The 22,125-nt window shown below is 49.1% G+C and overlaps 1 protein-coding gene across 3 annotated transcripts in view; it reads left to right on the forward strand.

Annotated features, from left to right (window-relative positions):
• The window catches only part of RFTN1 (raftlin, lipid raft linker 1), a 204,693-nt gene that overhangs the window by 144,739 nt on the left and 37,829 nt on the right, over positions 1-22,125 (forward strand). For all 3 annotated transcript variants that reach the window (XM_079921258.1, XM_079921259.1, XM_079921257.1), the window contains 2 exons: positions 5,234-5,437; positions 15,780-15,895. In XM_079921258.1, the coding sequence (XP_079777384.1) occupies positions 5,234-5,437; positions 15,780-15,895 (320 nt within the window). The remainder of the gene's footprint in view (positions 1-5,233; positions 5,438-15,779; positions 15,896-22,125) is intronic.

Here is a 22,125-nt window from a genome sequence, read left to right on the forward strand (position 1 = left end):
CACGTTCTCCATGCACTTCTGTGCTGGAGGGCAGCTTCCTTCATTCCCCGCAGACAGGCCAGTGCACGGCAAGGTTAGGGAGGTGTCGCAGGACGGACCCCTAGCACTTCTCTCCTGGCCTCCAGCATTCCCATCTTGTCTCTGTCGCTGAAACTTGAGCAGGAGAAACAAGGAGGCCACACAGGTTCACGCAAAGTCAGCTGGTTCTCACTGGCACCGAAATAATAATGCAAAATCTTCCAAGAGTTACCCTTCCTACCTGCACCTGCTCACTTAAAATGCCTACAGATGCAGCCAGGAACCCGAGCCGGGGATTGCAGTGACCTTCTCTGGAGGGGGATTCTACTCAGCAGGCCTCCTTGGCAGGCAGCTTCTTCTGGGGGGATGCCCCCTGAGCCTGCCCTTGTCCTCCCGTCCCGGAGCCCCCAGAATAGTTCTACCCTGTGGTTCTGTCCCCCACCCCCAATCTGCCACCATCTTCCTGGCCTTTCACTCAGTCCATTAACAAATAGCTCTTGAACACCTCCCTGCCCGCCCCCGCCCCCCCACATGCACATCGTCATTGTCAGCTCCCGCTTTCCATGCGCCGATGAAATTAGCCTCGTGTTAGATTTGGGACACAGCCCAGCATTGGGGGTTTGGAAGAGTTTTGGCTTTGCCACTTACCAGCTTGTGATTCTGGGGATCCACTTAAGGCTTCTGGGCAGAGAAGGGACACCGTTCCCCCGTGGAGGCTGGGGTCATGTGAGATGATGGCGGTGGTGGTGGCCCTCATTAATGCATTCCCGTCCTGTGGGCCGCTGACATCCTTACAAGTGAGCCCCGTGGATTGCTGTGCAGACAGCGGGTCCCACGCTTGGCCTGGCAAGCAGGCCTCCCCCAGGCCCAGAGGTGCCTGAAGCAGCCTCCTCCCAGATGCAGGGATCTGCATCTGAGGCCCTTCTGCCCTCTCTTCCCCCAGAGACAGCCACAGCCTCGCCTTCGCAATGACACCTTTCACCTTAGCTCCCCTGCCGTGACCTCAGCAGACCCGAGGTCCCACCCAGCCCGGCTCCCAGGCCAAGTCTGATGCCCACTTGTGCCTTCCAACTTGCCAGCCTCCTTCTCCCACTCTGGCCCTGGGAGCCCCATGCTTTCAGCCAGACTCTGAACCCTTTCTTTCCTGCAGCCTGGAGGTCCCCTGGGATGCCAGGACCCACCTGCTACCTGCAAGTTACCACCGCTCTGGGGCTGCAGCTGCAGACAGACTGCAGGCTTCCGTCCCGTGCCTAAGTCCCTACTTCCTGGCACCTGCCTCAGAACCGGGCATCTACCTTCTTCCTCCTTGTTCCCAAGGAGCTTGGCAAGGCCTGAGCGGACCTGGCTGGCAGGCCGGCAGCGCCCAGCTGGCCCCGCCTCCAGGCCCACGTGCCCTCCTCCCCCTGTCCACCTAGCTCCTTGCCCTTGTCTGGCTCAGGTCAATCCAGCAGACACAGGTGTGGCACCTGCCGTGTCTTCTGGACTACCACCTTTTCTGGACACAAAGGATCTAAATGACACAAGGCAAGCCCCCCGCGCCCCCCCCCACCCCATGTCAGGGGAACACAGCAAGACAACGAGACAGAAATAGAAGTGCAAGACAGAACAGTCTCGAAGCTCCTTGGGTGCCCTGCCAGGCCAGTCCTGCGGCCATTCTCAGAAACAATGCCTTCCCCCTCCTTTGGGACTTTCTGTCCCATGTCTGGAAAAATCTTCCAGCTGGGGTCATGGCAGAGTCACAGAGCAGCTAAGAAAATGTAAACAAATTTGGTCGTCTTTTTGGAATCCCTGGTGACTGCTCCTGTGAGGATATGTATTGGAGAGTCAGAATATTAAAACATCAAAGGGCATCGTTTGGGGACAGTTTTTCTTGGCTGGTTTCCATGTGAGTAGAAAGACGATTGTGGCCAAGGAGGCAGCGGGACAGAGGAGTTTACTGAAGGCTTGGGCATCTGGAAGCAGGTTTCTTCCAATATTTCATTGCTGCTCATGCTTTGGAGGCTCTCGATTCCAACAGCCTTTCCTTTTCCTTCCTGAAAAATTTATTTCTGGCTCTGGCTTTGGTCCTCCTCCCTGGGGAGGATCCAGACGGAAGGCAGGAGGCGCTGTCGGCACCCCACCATCCACCTTTGTCTCCCCGCTCTGTCTCCCCCTGCCCTGCCCCGCCCCCAAGCATGCTTCTTCTCCTTCTGCCTTCCCTTGTTCTGTTTCATCATGCGTGTGGGAAAGTTGTGGTTTTGTCTTGCCATGTGACTGGGGATCCTTCTGTGTGATCAAGTGTTGTCCTGTAGTTTTGGACTTGGGCCACTTCTCAGTTCCCCACTCATCCTCCCGTGCAGAGGCTGTGATTTCTTTTTCTCTTTGTTGATAATTCGTATGCATTTGTGCTTGACTGTAGCAGACCATGGGGACTGGTGCTCTGGCCCACCTTGGGGTCACCTGAGGACAGCTTTCCTAGCCTCTGCCTGGGCAGATGTCCCAGGGAATGAACACCTCAGGAGTGGCCTCCATCCCTGAGGACAAATGCCCGGCTTCCTTGCCCCTCATAGAGCAATATGGGGTGTGCGTATATGGTGTGTCAGGTCCCCAGGTGCCGTGACAGTAACCCGCTCATCAATGCAGCCTTCCTTGGCTTTCAGCTCTTCTCTGTTTCTCGTCCCTGCTCTCTCGCTCTGTTTCCTGGGATTACTTCCCAAATGAACGACTTGCACCCAAAAGCTTACAGGGTCTGATTTTGAAGCAATTGAAATGCAGTCAAGGACTCGCTAAAGCATGACTTACCCTCTTTTGCCTTTAGTAGCTGCAGGTCTTATTTGAACCACTGGCACCTTGGACTGGAAAACACCCAATCACTTCCTGTCCCACCCCCACCCCCCAGCTCTAATCCATTGCTTGATTTCCCTCCTTTGCAAACCTTCTGTGCTGTCTGCATGACCCCATTCCTAAAGTGTGTATCTGAAAGTCACGAAATAGTCTAGGGATTGCTAGCTCCATATACCAAGACCTAATTTCTCCTGCGAAAGCACTTACTGGCTGGATTGTAGATGGCTTCCTGAGTCAGGTAAGCGGACCCAGAAAGGTAATTTGGGCTGGAGATGATGAACAGGCCAGCGGTGGTTGTTGAAGATCCAGGTGGCCGTTTGTGAAGATGGGGACCCCTCCTTCCTAACTGGCTCTACCCCATGGATAGCTTGAAAAGGCCTCCCTGTCGGCTTCACCGTTGCTGACGACGAAGTCTGTGGCCCAGCAATGCTCCCCAGAGGTCTCTGCTGGTGCTTGCTCATTTGGGGCTGTGGAAAGCCTTCCTTTGTCCCAGAATACAGTCGCCCTGTGAGATAATTTGAGGTGCTACGTGGATGGACATTCTTGGTGTGAACATGCCTCATCTTTCACTCCTGTTTACGGCAAACGGTAGTGTTTTCCCTTATGGTCGTGAAGCAGAGTTTCCTGTTTAAGTGCACTTATTTAGATAAAGCAGAGTGACTCCATTTTAAAAAGTAATGTACTCGGATCCTGGAAAAATTGTGAAATACTGAAATATGGGCTGCAGTGTCCCAGAATGTGAGTCTAGGCGAGGTATCTCCTGCAAGGAGCGTGGAATGTCCTTTGTCCTTTTTGCTGATGTTAACCATTGTTTATGACCTCTAAAATATTTCTTCGGAAGAAGGGTGGGGACTTTCTTATTATCCAAATAGATATTTTTGGAAACCAAAGCATATTCCTGACTAGCCTATGTAAGCAAAGCTTTTTAAACTGGGTGGACTCTGATTGCTTGACTAAATGAGTAACGCAAAAATAGACCTCCAGACTTCGATTGAAATTCCAGGTATTTGCTTCCGGAGGCTGACACTGCTCGCTCACGGCCAGCACCGTGTGTCGCAGGAGGCGAGGGTCAGCTGCCGGGTGTAGTGAGTATTGATTTTTAAAGAACTGAGCTATAAATGAAGGGACGGGAAGCAGAGCCTCACTCTCAGGGCCTGCCTGGCTGTTTGAGCGACCTACCACTCCAGGCAGGAACCTGCATTTACTGGAATGTATTTATTTTTACATATCAATGATGTATTTTTGATGGACTTGATTAAGTATTATGGGTCTGGCCCCAGGAAACACCACTGCGGTTTATAAATAGTCCGTTCAGGGATGTACAAAGTTCCAGGAATTACAGCAGTATTTTTGTCTTTATGTGCCTCTGTGCACTTACTTTTTTTTTTTTAAGACCAGCTCTCGCCCCAAAATATGTCTGCTTTTTCTTCTAAAACACACCTTTGTATGAATTTCTGGAAATGTCTACTGTGTCCTTCTCTCAAACACCTAACCGTACAAATGAATCCCAGCTAACAGCTATATGCCAGATTCAAAACCTAAGTCCTGTCGACTAAAAAATGCACAACATGAGAGTTGCTAGTGCGTTTTATTTGGGGCAAAATGAGGACTGTAGCCTGGGAGACAGCGTTTCAGATAGTTCTGAGAAACTGCTCCAGAGAGGTGGGGAGAAGGTCAGTGTTGGACATGATTCTAGTGAAGGGGGACCTGCAGTGGAGCACACATGTTGGCGGAGGCTGGCTGCTAGTCACGAGAGCAGGTGTCACTGTTAATGATTTTAGTGCTTTTCTAGATACGAGGAGATGCAAGAATTGGGCTCATAGTGTCTTCTCCTGAAAATATCTGACTATCTAAGGGCTTGCTCTGCCAGTTTTTCTCAGAGTACAGAGGGCCTCCTTCCTGATCTCCACGCTGAACGCCTTTCAGGGTGTGTTGAGGTCGGTGGCTGCAGTGGCTAGTGACCTCATCCTTGTAGAGGCAGATGACAAGTGCCACTTTTTTGTTGGCCGTCACCTTAGGACTCAACCTTTGAGGTCCATGTCACTTTTAAGGCACCCTAACTTACTGCTTAGAATTGGGGGTTTTTTTGTTTGTTTGTTTTTTTTAATTAAAAGAAATTCTTTTTGGCCACACCACGTGGCACGTGGGATCTTAGTTCCCCAGCCAGGGGTCAAACCCGCGCCCCCTGCAGTGGATGCACGGAGTCTTAACCACTGGACCACCAGGGAAGTCTCCGGAATCAGGTTTTATTATTAGGTAACAGTGCCGCCTAACAGAACTTTGGCCTTTGATATCGCTTCTTCAGGTTCCTGAGAGATCCCGTCAGGCCCAGTGAGGCAGTATGTCCCCATCTGACCTCTTCTCTCCCTACTGTCTTTACAAATCCCAACAGAAATGGAGATTTTCGCCCTTTTCAACAAACCGAAGGGCCATCAGAAGTGCCGGCAATACTATCCCGTCACCATTCCCCTCCGGGTCTCCAGGAATGGCCAGACGGTGAGCAGTTTGGATGCCAATTGGCTGGAGCACATGAGCGACCACTTCCGGAAGGGCGGCGTCCTGGTGAACTCGGTCTTCTCCCTCGGCTTGGTCCACGGTAGGGAAGGCACAGCCTACCCCTCGGGGGGCCCTTCTGAACTCTGCTGCTTCCTCTTCCTCAGAGCCTGCCCTATTCAGAAAGCTCTGTGGCGGGTCCGCATGCTGCGTCTGATTTCTGATGAACACATCTAGAGGAATCTTCCGTAAAGCTCACCAGCCATGTTCTGCCGACCCCTGCAGGAGTCAGCCAGGTCTATTCTAACATGACAGAGAAGGGGGAGCAATTCTGTTTCATTGGTGATGTGGTGGCCTCCATCTAGGTTGCTTTTAAAACCTTTTCAAAAGGTTTTCCCAGGGTTTGTTAATTACCCCCAGGATCATGCCACTCCCAAAGTGCAATTTGTTTGTAGACACCGTTACAGTTTGAAGCAACCATAGCAGCATCTTGGAATTCACTGCAGAGAAGCGAATTGGTTTCTGTAAGCTCCATGGGGATACGCACTGCTCCTGGGTCTCTCGGCACCCAGTGGCCCTGCCAGTAATGGATTCCCTCTGGGGGGTTGCTGCCTGGGTAGCGCTATGGGTGTCAGCTTTTCTAAGGCAGAGAGAAAGTTTGCCCAAAGTGGGGAGACGTGTCACAGGCAAAGAAAGGGTTTTCAAGTTAACACGAAGGCAAGTTGAGTTGCTAGGGGCATCGAAACCGGGAGACAATTTGGGGAGTAGGGCCAACCTGCCAGCATGTGTGCAGGCTGAGGGCTGCCAGCCAGCAGGATCCTGAAGTAAGTGAAACGTAAAGTAACGCCAAATCCGATGATCCCAGCAAAACGTGGCAGGGGGCACTGACAGCCCTGCGTCTTGGTCGTTGAGCAGCTTTCTCTCTAAAAATTAGCAGTGTCAGGAACAGAGTTTGGATGCTATATGACTTGCGACCCTTGAGATGCTAACAAGCATCCTTGGAAGAGACATCAGTCTTAATTCTGAACGTACATACGTGCAATCATCCAAAATCTTAGAACATTGTACAGTGCGAGTCCCTTGTCCCTATCTTAGTAGCAATATCTAATGTTAGTATGTTCATATAGTAGCAGCAGGCATTGTACGGTATCGTGGGCCACGACTATTTGTGGATGGGTGAAGGACATAAGAAAGGTGACGGGCGGTCTCGTAGAACCCGCTGTGTCGACGGGGCTGTTCTGTATGTGTGCTGTCCGGTATGGTAGCCACCAGCCATCGGTGGCCACTGACCACTGGAGATGTGGTAAGTATGACTGAGGAACTTAATTTTTATTTTATTTAATTTTCATTAATTTAAATATCAATACCCACGTGCAGCTCATAGCTAGTGTATTGGACAGTGCAGTTCTAGAGTATATTTTCATTAATACAACTAAGGAAGTCAGTTCCACTCCCTGGCGGCAAGGTCAGTAAACTCCCTCTGCTCCAGGAGGCTTTCCCTGGGTGCCTGCGGAGTTCTTGGAAGCCAGGGGTCGTCCCGGCCTATTGAAGATGCACCGTCCAACACCAGGGTGTGTGCTAGGGCCAGATGTTTACAGCCCTCGTCATTAGCATTAGGGGGGCCAGGGAGGAACCCTCCACCCCCTGCTTCCTGCAGGGACACCCCGTTGCCCGTCTTCGGGTGTGGCAACAACAGCTCCTTTTATCTCCTCTTGGGCCCAGAGGGCCTCCCTGTGACTGCGTATCTCCCTGGGAAACTGATGTTAGTTGCACTAACATCTTAAAGATAGATAGGGAGGTGCTGGACATGGCAGCCACCGAGGCAGCCACGGGTCATGTCCCCACCTTGGGAGAACTGGGGTTTCAAAGGGGAAGTTTTCTCTCTTGCCTGCGCGTGTCAGAGGCGAGCTGAGCCCCAAGAGAGGACACCTTGAACTTGAAAGTTCACGCTGCCGTTCGTCGTCTGTCTAGCCATTCTGCCTTTGGCAACCAAGGCTCCGTTACCACCTCCACTCCTCCCCCAATCCCGTTCTCCAACCTTGAGTCCAAAAACACAGCTAATGTGTACAGTCTTGCTTCAGATTTGACTGGAGTGTTGGAAATGCTGTTATATCCTCCCTTGGCTTTAGCTGCATGAAATCCAGCCTTCCTGCCTTGAAGACAGAACATGAAATTTTCCCTGGCAAGTGCAGCCGAGCAGCCTGCGCTGAGCCTGTGACGGCTCCACAGCAGGGCTGCCCACACGTCGGGCTGCCATGGCTGCACATCCCTGTCCCGGTGACGGCTGCAAAATCCTCAGAACAAAATGCATCTGAACCCACTCAAAATTCAAATGCGATTTCACCCCGACGTTTCTGATAGGAGGGAGCGTGTGACCTGGGAGAAGGGCTTACTGGGTTAGCGTGTTTCTGCTCTAGGAAAGCCCAGGCTTTCCGTTGGCAGGGAGGAAACATGCATATGTTCTTTTCCCAGAATTAAAAAAAAAAAAAAAAAGCAAGCTAATCATCATTATAAAAAGAACCTATTTCTAGTAGGTTAATTAGTGTCCTTACAAATAAACCTGGCAGAGCTAGGAGCACATCTTTAAGCTGTTTGCCATCTGGAAAAGCATCAGTCTTCTTAACTAGACATTTGTGCTTCAGAATATTTTCCACAGGGTCATAAAATGCATGAGAACTTTGCCCCATAAGCAAGGTGATGTTTAGCCCAAATAATCCAGTTAAGACTCCATCTTCTGTTTTTGAGTCTTTACCTCCCGGGACATGGAAAGGCTTGTACCATCCTCGAGTCGGGCTTCTGCTCGTGGCCTCCTGGGTGTCCCTCCTGAGAATGCCCAGGTGTCCTGGGCTGGGGAGGCTGTGGCCTTGGGGTCTGGTAAACTTCAGGCATAGGTGAAAGGGCAGCAGAATGATGGGAACACGCCCCTAGCGGCTCCTGTGTGCTGGTCCTCGGCCAAGCAGCTCACACAGCAACTCCTCTGATCCCCATGGCTGAGTGGGGTGGGTACTGTCGTTACGTCTGTGGAGACCGAGACACAGAGCACTGAAGTCATTGCCACGGTGCCCAGCTGCTAAGTGGCAAGAAAGTGGTTGGAAGAAAGAAGAGTGTGGGTGGGGAAAAGGGACTCGAGGAGAGAAAAGAGGTTTGAGGTTTGAAAGGAGGTTTAGGCCCCCCGCTGGACCCCTGGGGAGGGGAGAGCTGAAAGTCACCCTTAGGGAAGTAGCAGGACCTGGTGGCAGCCAGCAGCGTGGATGAGCCCAGGGGATGCTCAGACAGCAGGATGGATGGACATACGGAAACACTGCAGCCAGTGAGACAAAAGCCAGAATCTATGCTTCCCAAGGGTGGGAAAGGCCGGGCAGGGAGACCCTCTGCTGAGCCGGCTGCCGCTGAGGACTCGGGTGGGTACCACGAGTCTGGGGTAAGGGTGAGGCGGAGCTGGCTGCCCACCTTCTGAAGCTTGTTTTCCCACCAAGGGTTTCCAGGCCTGCAGAGTCCCTGCTGCCATCACTGGCCACCACCAGCTGTCTTTGCCCTGCTCTCACCCCCCTTGTCCCCCTGGCTCCGTCCTTGCTCTGCATCCCTCTTGGTCTACCCTCCCCCTCCCCTCCTTTCCCCACCTTGCTCTGCCCTTGACCTTGCCCTTGGCCCTGTCCTAGCCCTCCCCCTCCCTCTCCCTGCCCCCGGCCCTCCCCCTCCCCTCCCCCCACCCTCACCCTCTCCTAGCCGGGCAGTCCTTCCGCCTCCGGCAGCAGCATCTCTATTCAGCCCACGTTCACAGGTCTTCCACTGTTTCCGAAATGTCCTTTGCAGCAAGTAGCGCAAACCAGAATCCAGTCCAGCAACAGGCACTGCACGGTGACCACGTGCTTACCGCTCCTGTACCTGGAAGAGTCGTTCTTCATGACCCTGACTGCTTGAAATAAACCTATTAGCCTCTTAGAATGCCCTGTGTTCTGGATTTGTCCGGCCAGGGCCTCATAATGTTATCTTGTTTCTCCAGCCTCTGTTTCCTATAAACTGGAATTTAGTTCTAAGGCCTTAGGTCTAGGATACATTCCAGATGCTGTTGTGTTTGACGAGCTGTGTCACATCAGGAGACACATTGTACCTAGGAGTCCCTCCTTTCCTACCTCTTTAAAGATTAGGTTTTCCTGAAGACTCTCTCTGATGCCCCAGCTTCACGTCCATCCAAATAACATTTGGTATTTACACCACATTTTTGATGCCTGACATAAACCAGATTACCTTGTATTTGCAAAATACATAGGTAAAAAACATGTACGTATTTTAAATAAAATACACGTGGGGACACATATTTTAGGCAGACATGTTTGCAGGCCCTTGGGCAAGGGCCTGCTTCCTATGCTTCTTAGCGTCCCAGTGTCTGTCCACCGTGCACTGTATACAGGAGGCGACCAATAAAGGTTTCCGGATGCTGCACAGTAATGCGTAGTGCTGGGGGGAGCTGGTGTTGGGGTGTGCATCACCAGGCCCCTGCAGACTGGGGGAGCAAGGGAGGATGAGCTTGCAGGAAGTTCATGGCCACTCCCTTGTCCGACCGCAGGCTCCAGGCACGTTGGCCTAGTGGTTGCAAGCGTAGCTTCTATTTCAGAGGAGCCGCTGAATAGCGTAAGGGGTAAATTTCACTTACACCATGAAATGCATTTTCTCTTCTATCCATGGCACGTCTTTTAAGTAAATTTTTTCCTGCAGTATAGCACACGTACAGAAACCAAGACAGGTCCTAAGGGTCCAGCTCAGTGGGTTTTCACAAGGCGAGCACACCCATGTAACCGGCGCCAGATCAAGAAACAGCATCCCAGCCCCATCAGAGTCCCACTCACGACCTCACAATGCCTCTCCCCCAGGGCGACCACAGTTCTGACTGGAAGCGTCACAGGTGGGGCGTGAACTTTATGTGGGTGGAGTCTGCCCTTGTTTGGCTTCTTTCCATTTGGCTTCTCCTTGTTAGATTCATCCACATTTTTACACGTCACTGCAGATCGTTTTTTTCTCGCTGCTGTGTGCTGTCCCTTGTGTTGATAGATACAGCTTATCCATTTACACACATATTTTTGTTCTTTCTTTGCCCCATGCAGGAAAGCATGGCCTCTGCACAGATTTGGCCCCAAACAGAAGCTGTAAGGCCATCTCACTGCAACCCCACTGAGATGCCACAAAACACGAGGGCAGGGAGAGCGGCCTAGTGGTCAGAGCACGCCTGCTCCATGAGGCTGGGCGCCTAGGCTGCTCATCCCCCGGCTGGAGCACAGCCCCTGGCACATCCTCGTGGTAGCAAAATAAAATATCTGTCACCTGTTGAAAGAGCATAGGCTTTGGAGTCACACAAACTACATTTCAGGTCGAGATAGGCCCTTGTATGCGCTTGAATGTGGACAAATGGTTTCACGCCTATAGCTTCCTTCCATCTTCTCACCACTTAGAGGGAATGATAACCTTGCAGAACTTGCAGCGGGGGGAGGCATTCAATGAGAAGCCACGAATGTGCCTGGCAGAGGGCCTCATAGCTGGCGAGCACAGAATCAGGGCGTTTCCTCCCCATCTGGTCATCTGGTCTGATAAATGACACTGAAGTTGCAGGCTGCCCCTAACTGTAACTTATTCACTGCTTCAAACAGGGACTGCAGGAAGGCAGGCAGGCCGAGAGCAGAAGTGAGGGCTGCAGAAGCAAGAGAAGCAGCAGGCCTGCTCCACTCTTGATAATGTCAGCAGATTCGCTGTGGGGTGATGGGGGAGCTGCACACACCATTGTCCGATTGGTTGCGTGCGGCTGTGCGTCCCTATAACACGGGCGATTATGGCTATGCGGTTGGTACAGGCCACTCCTGGAGCCAAGGTGGTGCCGTGAGTGCCGTGCTGGTGGGGAAAAGGGGTTTCAGGGGGCCAAGGACATCTGTTATGCCAGTGACGCCAGTGTGGGCATTTAAACCATCCTAGCCTGTAGAAGGAGAACAGTAACATTTTCTAGTAGACCACATGCATCGGCCCCTTATGTCGATGGCGTGTGCATCTCACGCTGGACTTGGGAGAGGGGCAGCACCTAGGGTGAGCCTGAAGGGTAGCTTGCTAGATGGAGTCTTCGTGTCCCAGAGGCTGCAGGGGAAGAGCAGTTTTCGCATAGAATTTACTCTGGGGCTAATAGGGCAAATCTCCTTTTCTCACATCCTTCTTGTAAAGCATAAACTTGGAAAGTTAAGGTGTCCTTTTGCCAAAAGACCGGCATCAAATATTTATACAATGCCAGGGCAAATAGCTTTCTGTGCACAGTAGGGAAGCATCTTTACTTTAATAAAAAAATGCAGTGATAATGGAATGTTTTCCATAGATGGAGGATGATTTAACCTTTTTGCATGGGGAGCTGCACTCTGAGAGAGACCTATTTATACCAGCTCGGAGCACACTGCAGCGAGGCTGAGCTAGGAAGGTGATGAAGAGACGGGTGGTGGATGAGGCCGTCAAAACAAGGGGTTCTTTAAAAGCCCAGCTGTCTGCTGGCTGTGGTTCATTGACTTTTTTGCTGTTACAGATGACCAAATTTTGACAGCCATCCTGAACTTGCTGTGTAGTGAAGTGGGTGAATCAGCAGTCTGGATTCCGAAGAGCTGAGCAGCGGGCTGAGACGCTGCAGGCAGGACTGAGTTAGGAGGATGGTAAATAAGGACCTGGCTTGTTCCTGCTTCACGCCCCCAAGCCTGGACCACACAGCCCTCCTCCCGAGCTTGTGACTTGGAGCGAAGGAGGGGATGCCAGGCAGGGGGTAGGAAAGAAAGTTGGATGAGCTGCACTGTCTCCTTCCCCAAGTGGACCTCAACTCTATCTATATCGTGCTGAGCACTCTAATACTTAGAGCATGTGGTAGGCGCGTTGAAAGGGCTTAGAGGCTTACCAGTAAGGAGATCTGTAGGTAGAGACTTTGGAAATGGGGTATAACATATTTTTGTAGAAGCCTTGAAGAAATGTGTGCTGTGATCATAGGCTACTGAAGGATCAGTGAGTATCTTCTGGTCCCAAGCATCACCAGGTCAGGACTTGGGAAAGCTTTATTCAAAGGGGTTCCGTAGGGCATCCCTACTGTGGCAGGGGCTCCAGCTGGACCTGTGTTACCCAGAACTTGGTAAGTGAGCTGGACTATAGTCCGTGCTTGTCCTGGAGCCCAAAATATTTAAATGTGGTTCAGCCAGAGAGCAGTTCTGTCCTTCCTCGGTCACCTTAGTAAAATGTCTTTTAGGAGGACATTGAACAAACACTTGGGGGAAACTTTTTAGCAGAGCGGATGAGAGAGGCAAGCTTAGCACTTTTGCCAAGGCTGATGGGTAACAGACTCTCGGTATAGGAAACAAATACAAAAAAGGAGCATAGTATTGATTAACCCACAGGGATCTTATTTAAAATGGAGTTTTGTCTTGTCCGTAGGAAGAATATCAGGATGAGGCTGCTGTGCTCCAGGAATTCCCCTCAGAGCTGTGGTTTGTTGAGCTGGTCAGGCCCCTCTATCATTCTGGAATAATCAGGAATATTCCCCAGGCTAAGTGAAGTACACTGGTCTCAGATTTCTTAAGTTTCATTTGGGCATTGTAACAGTCAGATATTGCCAGGATGATGCTGTGTAACAAACCACTCCAGAGCTCACTGGCTTAAAACAGTAATAATTTATTCTCTCATATTTGTAGGTTGCCTGGAGCAACCTCTTTGAGGCAGCTGGGCCCACTCTCAGGTCTATGGATCAGCTGATCTAGGCTAAGCTCCACCGGGGCAGCTCTGTTCCAACAGGCTAGCTGGGGCATGTGCTCTCAAAGTGGTGGCGCAGATGTGAGATCAAGTTCAACCACGCCAGTGCTTTGCAAGCTCCTGCTTGTGTCACACCCGCTAAGATCCCACTGGCCAAGCGAGTCACATGGATAAGCCCCTGGTTGGCTTATCTCCCCACCATTGTCTTAGTCTTGAATTTCTTCTCATGATTCTGCTGCTTGTCTGGTCCTTGGTGACCCCTCATTCACTCTTCATTTCTATTCAAGCTGTGTCCTCTACCTTGAACTCTCAAACCCCGCAGACCTGGCTTGCAGTTAGTTCAATCTCTACTCAAAGTGGGGGGAACTACCCTGAGCACTTCTTTCAGAAACAGCCATGCCATCGCCTCTACCTCCATGCAACACCCCGCCCCGCCCCAGCCCACTTTATATTCTCATAGCATTTATACCCTGGGACATTATGTTTTCTCCCCTCGCAGGGCAGGGGAAGCTCCATGGGGGCGGGGTCTTCATTTGTCACCAGTGATCACAAGAGTACCTGGCACATAATGGGTGCCAGGGTGCTCAGAATAGACTGAAAGAGGTAGGGTTTCTGAGTCAAAGAGGATGGACTTTTGTGTTTCAGTCTTTTGAGACATTGTTAAGTTGTTCTCTGGAAAGGTCGTGCAGTTAAAATTCCCTTCAGCCCTGGAAGCTTTTTATTTATTTATTTATGGCCATGTTGGGTCTTCGTTGCTGCGCATGGGCTTTCTCTAGTTGCGGCGAGCAGGGGCTACTCTTCGTTGTGGTGCACGGCTTCTCATTGCGGTGGCTTCTCTTGCTGTGGAGCACGGGCTCTAGGCACGCGGGCTTCAGTAGTTGTGGCATGCGGGCCCAGTAGTTGTGGCTTGCGGGCTCTAGAGCACAGCAGTTGTGGCGCATGGGCTTAGTTGCTCCGCGGCATGTGGGATCTTCCTGGACCAGGGCTCGAACCCATGTCCCCTGCATTGGCAGGAGGATTCTTAACCACTGCGCCACCAGGGAAGTCCTGGAAACTTTTTACATACAATAAAGAGTGTTAAACGTAGCCATTTATGTATTACTTATTTTTGTTGTTGCAAATAATTTTCTCATTCTGACGGCTTTTTGACTTGCTTGTGAGGTCTGTTGGAAGACAGAAGCTGAAGGTTGCTATATGTTTCCATCTGTCTGTCTTTTTGTAACTTCTGGAAAGCACTGGCAGTTCCTGAACTCCAGTGTGACTCAGGGGGCTTTCTGTGTTTTTCTCCCTTTCCTTCCTGATGAAGAAAAGATCACATTATTGTGTGAATTGTCCTTTATATCACTAAACATATTTTTATGTCCGTTGCCATAACAAAACACCACAGACTGGTTGGCTTGAACAATAGACATTTATTTTCTCATAGATCAGGAGGCTGGACGTCCATGATCAGGGAGTTGGCAAATTCGGTTTCTGGTGAGGCCTCCTTTCCTGACTTGCAGATGGCCACCTTCTCTGTGTCCTCCTATGGGCTCTCCTCTGTGCAAGGTTAGGGGGTTAGGGTGGGTGGTGCTCTGGTGTCTCTTCCTCTTCTTGTAAGGACATCAGTCCTGTTGGACTAGGGCCCACCCTTATGACCTCATTGAACCTTAATTACCCCTGGAAAGGATCTATTTCCAAATGTACTCACTTTGGAGGTTAGAGTTTCAACATATGAATCGGGGGTGGGGGGTGGGGACAGAGTTCAGTCCAGCACAGTGCGACTGAACAGTGATTTGTAGAATACTGACCAGGAGGAATTCTCTGTCTACAACCCCCTTTCACAGACAAGAAACCAAACCCCTCAAAGGGTCAGATCCCTTTTCCGATAGAGCATGGGCCCAAACCACCTGCTTCTGAGTCCATTCGTCTGTTTGCACAGTCCCTCATCTAAGTGAATCTAGGTATTTAGGAGCCATTAACTTAAAAAGTGCCTCCTTGAAAGTCTTCTTCAGGGGCAAGGACCCTGTTGTGTTTTTCTTGACATCTTCATTGCCTGAGACAGTTCTGAATCATGCTATGTTTGATGTAGGTTTGTTGAATTATACGGAACTTTACCATTAACTATAGCAGTGCCCAGGGAAACATTTTCAATGGTAAATCATTTTGAAAAATTCTCCCTTCCCCCAAATTTCACCTCCTGACAAGAGCTGCGTGAAGTGTCCCATATACTGCACCCATGTCACACAAATGTCGAGGAATCAGCGCATCTGAACTGTGTCTGCAAGCCCAGAGCGCTGCGTTGCATCTATCCCCACTTCAAAATAATTTCTCTCACCTCAATATAGTTTTCTTCTAAAAACTGTCTCTAAGTGACTGCATTTCCCCCGAATAAGTTCTCCCCAGTGCATTCTGACGTTGGAGCATGAAAAGGAAGGTAAACGCATGAAATCAAATGGTGATTGCTAACAATGAAATTTGGGCTCATAAAATCAAGGATATTATTCAAAACTGCGAGGTAAATTAGTCTCATTCATTCTGATGGGGCTAGACTCTGTGGTTGTGTATGCCTTCTTTAATTAACATGCTGAAAAGATGTTCTGATTGGGATTATTAATGAATGCAGTGAAAATTTTTGCTGCTTGTAAGGCTTCTGCCACAGACGGTTTACAGCAACCTCCCTCCACCCCACCCCGCCTTTTCTTTTTCCACAGATTCCTTACACGGCTTGACAGATGGAGTATTCATCTTTGAAGCAGTTTCCACAGAAGATAGCAAAACCATGCAGGGCTACGATGCTATTGTAGTGGAACAATGGACGGTTCTGGACGTAAGTGCTGGGATTGGCAGTGGTGCTTTTCTTGTTTGGACAGTGATTGTTTTACCCGCTCGCTCCTCTGAGTGTGGCTGCTGCTGGACGTCGCTTTCCTCTGAACGGCAGTTGGACCTCCATACACCCTGTGAGGACCCCTTTCGTCCTTTGGTGCCCCTCCTATGCCACCCCCAGTTGGGGGATGGGCCCCACTTTTCCCTTTCTGTAGAAAAAACACATTGTGTGTGCCGGGTAGAAAAGATTCTTCTCTCATTAATTTGAAAGCGCTAAGTGACATAAGTGAGTCAAACGCATAGTTTGTGGCCCCCATAATAATTAGAGCATCGTCGTTATTGGAGCTAGACTGTATGGCCCCCTCTGACAGGGGGCCATAGAAATTTATATGCATCTGCTCTCTTAACCTGCACAATAAGTCTGAGTACTGTGATTGCTCCCATTTTACAGATGAAGAAACTGAGGCACAGGGAGGTTAGAACCCTGGCCCATTAAGTGTAGAAGGCGGTCTTTGAGAAGCATTGACCCGCAAGGCCACCAGATTGCTGTGGGCAGAGGAATTCCTCAAGCTGTGTTGCGCTGGGATTTGGGAAGGGGAGAGCTGATTTCTTTCTGAGGTTTGCTGGTGTGTATTTTAAAGGCATTTCTGCAACTGTTGAAACATGGACTTTATAGACCAGTCTCTTGTCCACCCAGCATCCGGCATGTTTGAAGATAGGGGACTGATTTCTGAATGCTCTCAAGTTGGCCCTAGAAGGACACAGGGTTGGCGTCACTCTGAGGGGCCCTGCCAGACAGGGGGGGTCTCTGTGCCAGAGGAGGACAGATGAGGAAGCAGCTCTTGTGCAGAGTGCGGGGCACTGGGACCTGCCACACCCTTGTGCCCTTTGGCACTGCAGCCTGTGGCCAGTACCCCGCCTGGAACTGGGGTGGAGCGCTCCACGGGCGCCGTTGCTTAGCCTCTGAGCCTTCAGCTGTTCTGAGGAGGCCTGAGGTGGGGAGCAGGGGTGCGGGGGACAGCCCGCATCTGAGTAGGGATGGGAAATAGCTGCCTGCAAATGTGACAGAATAGAGTCCACAGAAAAACTGTAATAATCAGAAACAGGAATTCCAAAATCACAGCATCCAGGGCCAGTTAGGTTGGGGGCCAGGGGTCCTGCAGGCATAAGTAGTGAGGAAGGTAAGGAGGTAGGTGATGACCTGCTTCCCCGTCAGGCTCCGCCAGTGAGTCCCGCCCGCCATCGGTCCCAGTGAGCCTCCATGCCCCTAACTGGAAACGGGGTGCAGAGGAAGTGAGGCTCTGTCGAAAATGCAGAGTCCAATGTGGGCAGGTCATGTCCCCCCTGGGGACCCTAAACTTCCACAACTGTAAGATGGGGCGGTCCGTTCACCCAGCCTGCCACGTGTGGTAGATGCAGGATCTCAAGGACCCCGTCCGGACAAGCTCATGCTGGCTGCCCTGCACCCACGAGCTGCAGCACTCGGTTTGCTCTGTGATACAGGGCTGTATCAGCAAGCGATGCGTGGCTGCACCAGAAACACGTTGAGTGATTTTGCACATGCGATCGGCCACGGGCCGTGGGGATGTGTATAAAATCCCTTGCTGTCTGCACATTAAAGTGGCTGTGAAAGGCAGGCTTTGTGGTTTCCTCAATAAAGATGGTTTGATGGCAATGATCCAAAATTGCCTGAGAAAGTGATTCTCAAAGTGTGGTCCCAGGACCAGTAGCAGCAGCACCTGGAAGTTGTTAGAGATGCAGATGCTTGGGCCCCACCCTGGACCTACTGAATGGGAAGCACTGCGGGTGGGCCCAGCCATCTGGGTTTTAACAGGCTCTCTAGGTGGTTCTGAAGCTTTCTCGGATTTAAGAACTAGTGTCTGAAAGAACGGTACAGATGCCACTTTCCCCAGATGTCTATGGTCGTGTGACATTTGATGAAAAGGGTGATAGGAAAAGCACCCCAATGATTCATCTTTCTTCAGCCTTTGAAATATTGAAATTTTAAAATGTGACCTTGATGCGTAACTGGAGGGAACGCCTACTATCTAAAAAGTCTGTGGGAGGGAATTCCCCGGTGGTCCAGTGGCTAAGACCCTGCACTCCCAGTGCAGGGGGCCCCGGTTGCATCCCTGGTTGGGGAACTAGATCCCACATGCATGCCGCAACTAAAAAGATCCCGCGTGCTGCAACTAAGACCCGGCACAGCCAAACAAATAAATATATTAGAAAATAAAATGTCTGCAGGAGGGAGATAATGGTTACAAACTCAAGTAAGGACACAGTTGTCATTTTGTGCCCCTGTCAATTTTTTAAATTGTTATTTTTTTAAATTGAAGTATAGTTGATTTACAGTGTTGTGTTAGTTTCAGGTGTACATCAAAGTGATTCCGTTTTTTATATATATATATATATATATATATAAAGTATGTAGAATATATAAAGTATGTATATATATATATATACACACACATATATATATATATATTCTACATACTTTATATATTCTTTTTCATATTCTTCTCCCTTATAGGCTACTACAGAATACTGCGTATAGTTCCCTGTGCTCTACAGTAGGTCCTTGTTGGTTACTTATTTTATATATAGTAGTGTGTATATGTTAATCGCAAACTCCTAATTTATCCCTCCCCACCTTTCCCCTTTGATAACCATAAATTTGTTGTCTATGTCTGTGGGTCTATTTCAGTTTTGTATTTAAAGTTATTTATATCTTTTTTTAAGATTCTACATGTAAGTGATATCATATGATATTTGTCTTTCTCTGTCTCACTTACTATGATCTTCTCTAGGTCCATCCATGTTGCTGCAAATGGCATTACTTCATTCTTTTTTATGGCTGAGTAATATTCCATTGTATATATACACCACGTCTTCTTTATCCATTCATCTGTCAATGGATGTTCATCTTTGTTTCCCAAGGCATCCAGTAAATGCTTCCTGAATTGGGTTGAAAGCCTTTCGGTTCAAATCGAGCTTGTGTCTATCTGGAAAGCTTTTTAAAAGACACACGTCCAGGCTTTCCCCCCAAGTTTCCTATTCAACCCACTGTGAGAATCAATCCCTGCCTTAGAGGAGCCATGTATATGCAGCTGTTACCAGCACAGCCCAGCAGGGTCCAGTCTGGGGTGGGCTTGCCCCTGGCCCAGCAATTGGAAGAGCTCTGTCCGACCCCTGCTCCGACCCACAGACAGCTGCTCCTCTGCACGTGCCTCTGGCTGTGCGGGGGGGTATCTACCTCCCTCACCTCTATCCCCGAGACCATCTCCTTCCTCTCCTCCCCACCCTTATGGCCTCTGGGGAAGGCCTTTCCTGTTCAAGCCCTGGGCAGCTCCCTCTTGGCTTGTGGTTGATCCTGCTTTTCTAGCAGCCACTTTCCTCCCGGAGCCTCCCAGGGCTCTGACCACCAAGTATCTCAGACCAGCTTTTTGTCTTTTCTCACAGTTGGGACTGACTTGTCCCTTTTCTGCCCCTTTACTCCTCTGCCCGTTAATATCCTCAAGCTCTGTGTGCAGATGTGCCAGTCTAATTCGGCCACATCTTCCTGGCTTTCCTCTCCCCCCACACCCCAGACCACACGCACACATACAGACACACACACTTTCACAACACAACCTACCTGGCTCTTTACACCTCGGCAGACAGTGCGGTATGTTGGAAAGAGAATGTGGATTCTCGAATCTGGCCTGGGTAGGCGTCTTGCTCTCTTGTTTCTTGCTGAGTGTATGAAAAGGAAACCACCCCTTCTTTGCTTTTCCATTTTTCAATTGTATAAATGGAGACACGGGTAACAACCTCTCGAAGTCAATGAGAATGAAAAGAGATAATGTATTTAAAAGTTGTGAATGTCGTACTTGGCATAGAGTAAGTAAATACTGTTTTCTTGTATCGGTCACCCAGGATCATCAATTGGAAAGATCCTCTGCCTATTGCATTGATCTTGTCCCAAAAGCCCAGAGGAGGCTGGGCTAGGGAACATGTGGAGTCAAGTGCAAATAATTGCATTTTTCTCAGTTGGAAACCTATGGCCTAAAATTAAAGGCAGTTGTGAATGGGATGAAAGTCCATCCATAGGGCATTTATGACAGGTATTTGGCTTATGCTCTATGAGCTTACAATCTAGAGTGTGACCAGAAAGGGTGATTCTTTGAAATGAAAGGGGGAAGCTACATAGACGGATAGGTGAAGAGGAAGAGAGAGGCAGAGAAAGGGACCGTCCTCTTCTCTCTGTCTGCACGTCCCTCAGCCTGACCGCGCAATGGACTTGGAGGATGCCACCAGGAGCTTGTGAGCCATAGAGCCTCTCCATCCTCATCCCGCTCCCTGGACTGTCTTCTAGCTCACAAGTGTTTCCTGTGAAATTTGCCACCAGAACTGAACATAAGACAGTAGGGAAAGCGCTTTGAGTAGATGCAGTTGTCTTGGGAGCTGGTGGGTTAACTGAAAAAGTCAGTGAAAAAGAACCAAAGAAAATCATATTCAGAGGGAAGGATTGGGAGTTTGGGATTAGCACATGCAAACTATTTTTTTTTTAATTTCAAATACATATATAATTTTTCCAAGTCTCCAAATATTTTTTTCTGTTAGTTTCTGCTCTATAACAAAGTGAATCAGCTCTACATATACATATATCCCCATATCTCCTCCCTCTTGCGTCTCCTTCCCACCCTCCCTATCCCACCCCGCTAGGTGGTCACAAAGCACCGAGCTGATCTCCCTGTGCTATGTGGCTGTTTCCCACTAGCTATCTATTTTACATTTGGTAGTGTATATATATCCATGCCACTCTCTCACTTCATCCCAGCTTACCCTTCCCCCTCCCCGTGTCCTCAAGTCCATTCTCTACGTCTGCATCTTTATTCCTGTCCTGCCCCTAGGTTCCTCAGAACCTTCTTTTTTGTTTTTTGTTTTTTTTTAGATTCCATACATACATGTTAGCATATGGTATTTGTTTTTCTCTTTCTGACTTACTTCATTCTGTATGAAAGGCTCTAGGTCCATCCACCTCACTACAACTCAATTTCATTTCTTTTTATGGCTGCATAATATTCCATTGTATATATGTGCCACATCTTCTTTATCCATTCATCTGTCGATGGACACTTAGGTTGCTTCCATGCCCTGGCTATTGTAACTAGTGCTGCAATGAACGTTGTGGTACATGACTCTTTTTGAATTATAGTTTTCTCAGGGTATATGCCCAGTAGTGGGATCACTGGGTCATATGGTAGTTCTATTTTTAGTTTTTTAAGGAACCTCCTACTGTTCTCCATAGTGGCTGTATCAATTTACCTTCCTACCAACAGCACAAGAGTGTTCCCTTTTCTCCACACCCTCTCCAGCACTTATTGTTTGTAGATTTTTTGATGATGGCCATTCTGACTGATGTGAGGTGAAAACTCATTGTAGTTTTGATTTGCATTTCTCTAATGATTAGTGATGTTGAGCATCCTTTCATGTGTTTGTTGGCAATCTGTGTATCTTCTTTGGAGAAATGTCTATTTAGGCCTTCTGCCCATTTTTGGATTGGGTTGTTTTTTTTGTTATTGAGCTGCATGAGTTGCTTATAAATTTTGGAGATTAATCCTCTGTCAGTTGCTTCATTTGCAAATATTTTCTCCCATTCCAAGGGTTGTCTTTTCGTCTTGTTTCTGCTTTCCTTTGCTGTGCAAAAGCTTTTAAGTTTCACTAGGTCCCATATGTTTATTTTTGTTTTTATTTCCATTTCTCTAGGAGGTGGGTCAAAAAGGATCTTGCTGTGATTGATGTCATAGAGTGTTCTGCCTATGTTTTCCTCTAAGAGTTTTATAGTGTCTAGCCTTACATTTAGGTCTTTAATCCATTTTAAGTTTATTTTTGTGTATGGTGTTAGGGAGTGTTCTAATTTCATTCTTTTACATGTAGCTGTCCAGTTTTCCCAGCACAACTTATTGAAGAGACTGTCTTTTCTCCACTGTATATTCTTGCCTTCTTTATCAAAAATAAGGTGACCATATGTGCGTGGGTTTATCTCTGGGCTCTCTATCCTGTTCCATTGATCTACACTTCTGTTTTTGTGCCAGTACCATACTGTCTTGATTACTGTAGCTTTGTAGTATAGTCTGAAGTCCAGGAGCCTGATTCCTCCAGCTCCATTTTTCTTTCTCAAGATTGCTTTGGCTATTCGGGTCTTTTGTGTTTCCATACAAATTGTGAAATTTTTTTGTTCTAGTTCTG

This window comes from Stenella coeruleoalba, assembly GCF_951394435.1.
Source record: "Stenella coeruleoalba genome assembly, chromosome: 5".
NCBI classification, from domain to species: Eukaryota; Metazoa; Chordata; class Mammalia; order Artiodactyla; family Delphinidae; genus Stenella; species Stenella coeruleoalba.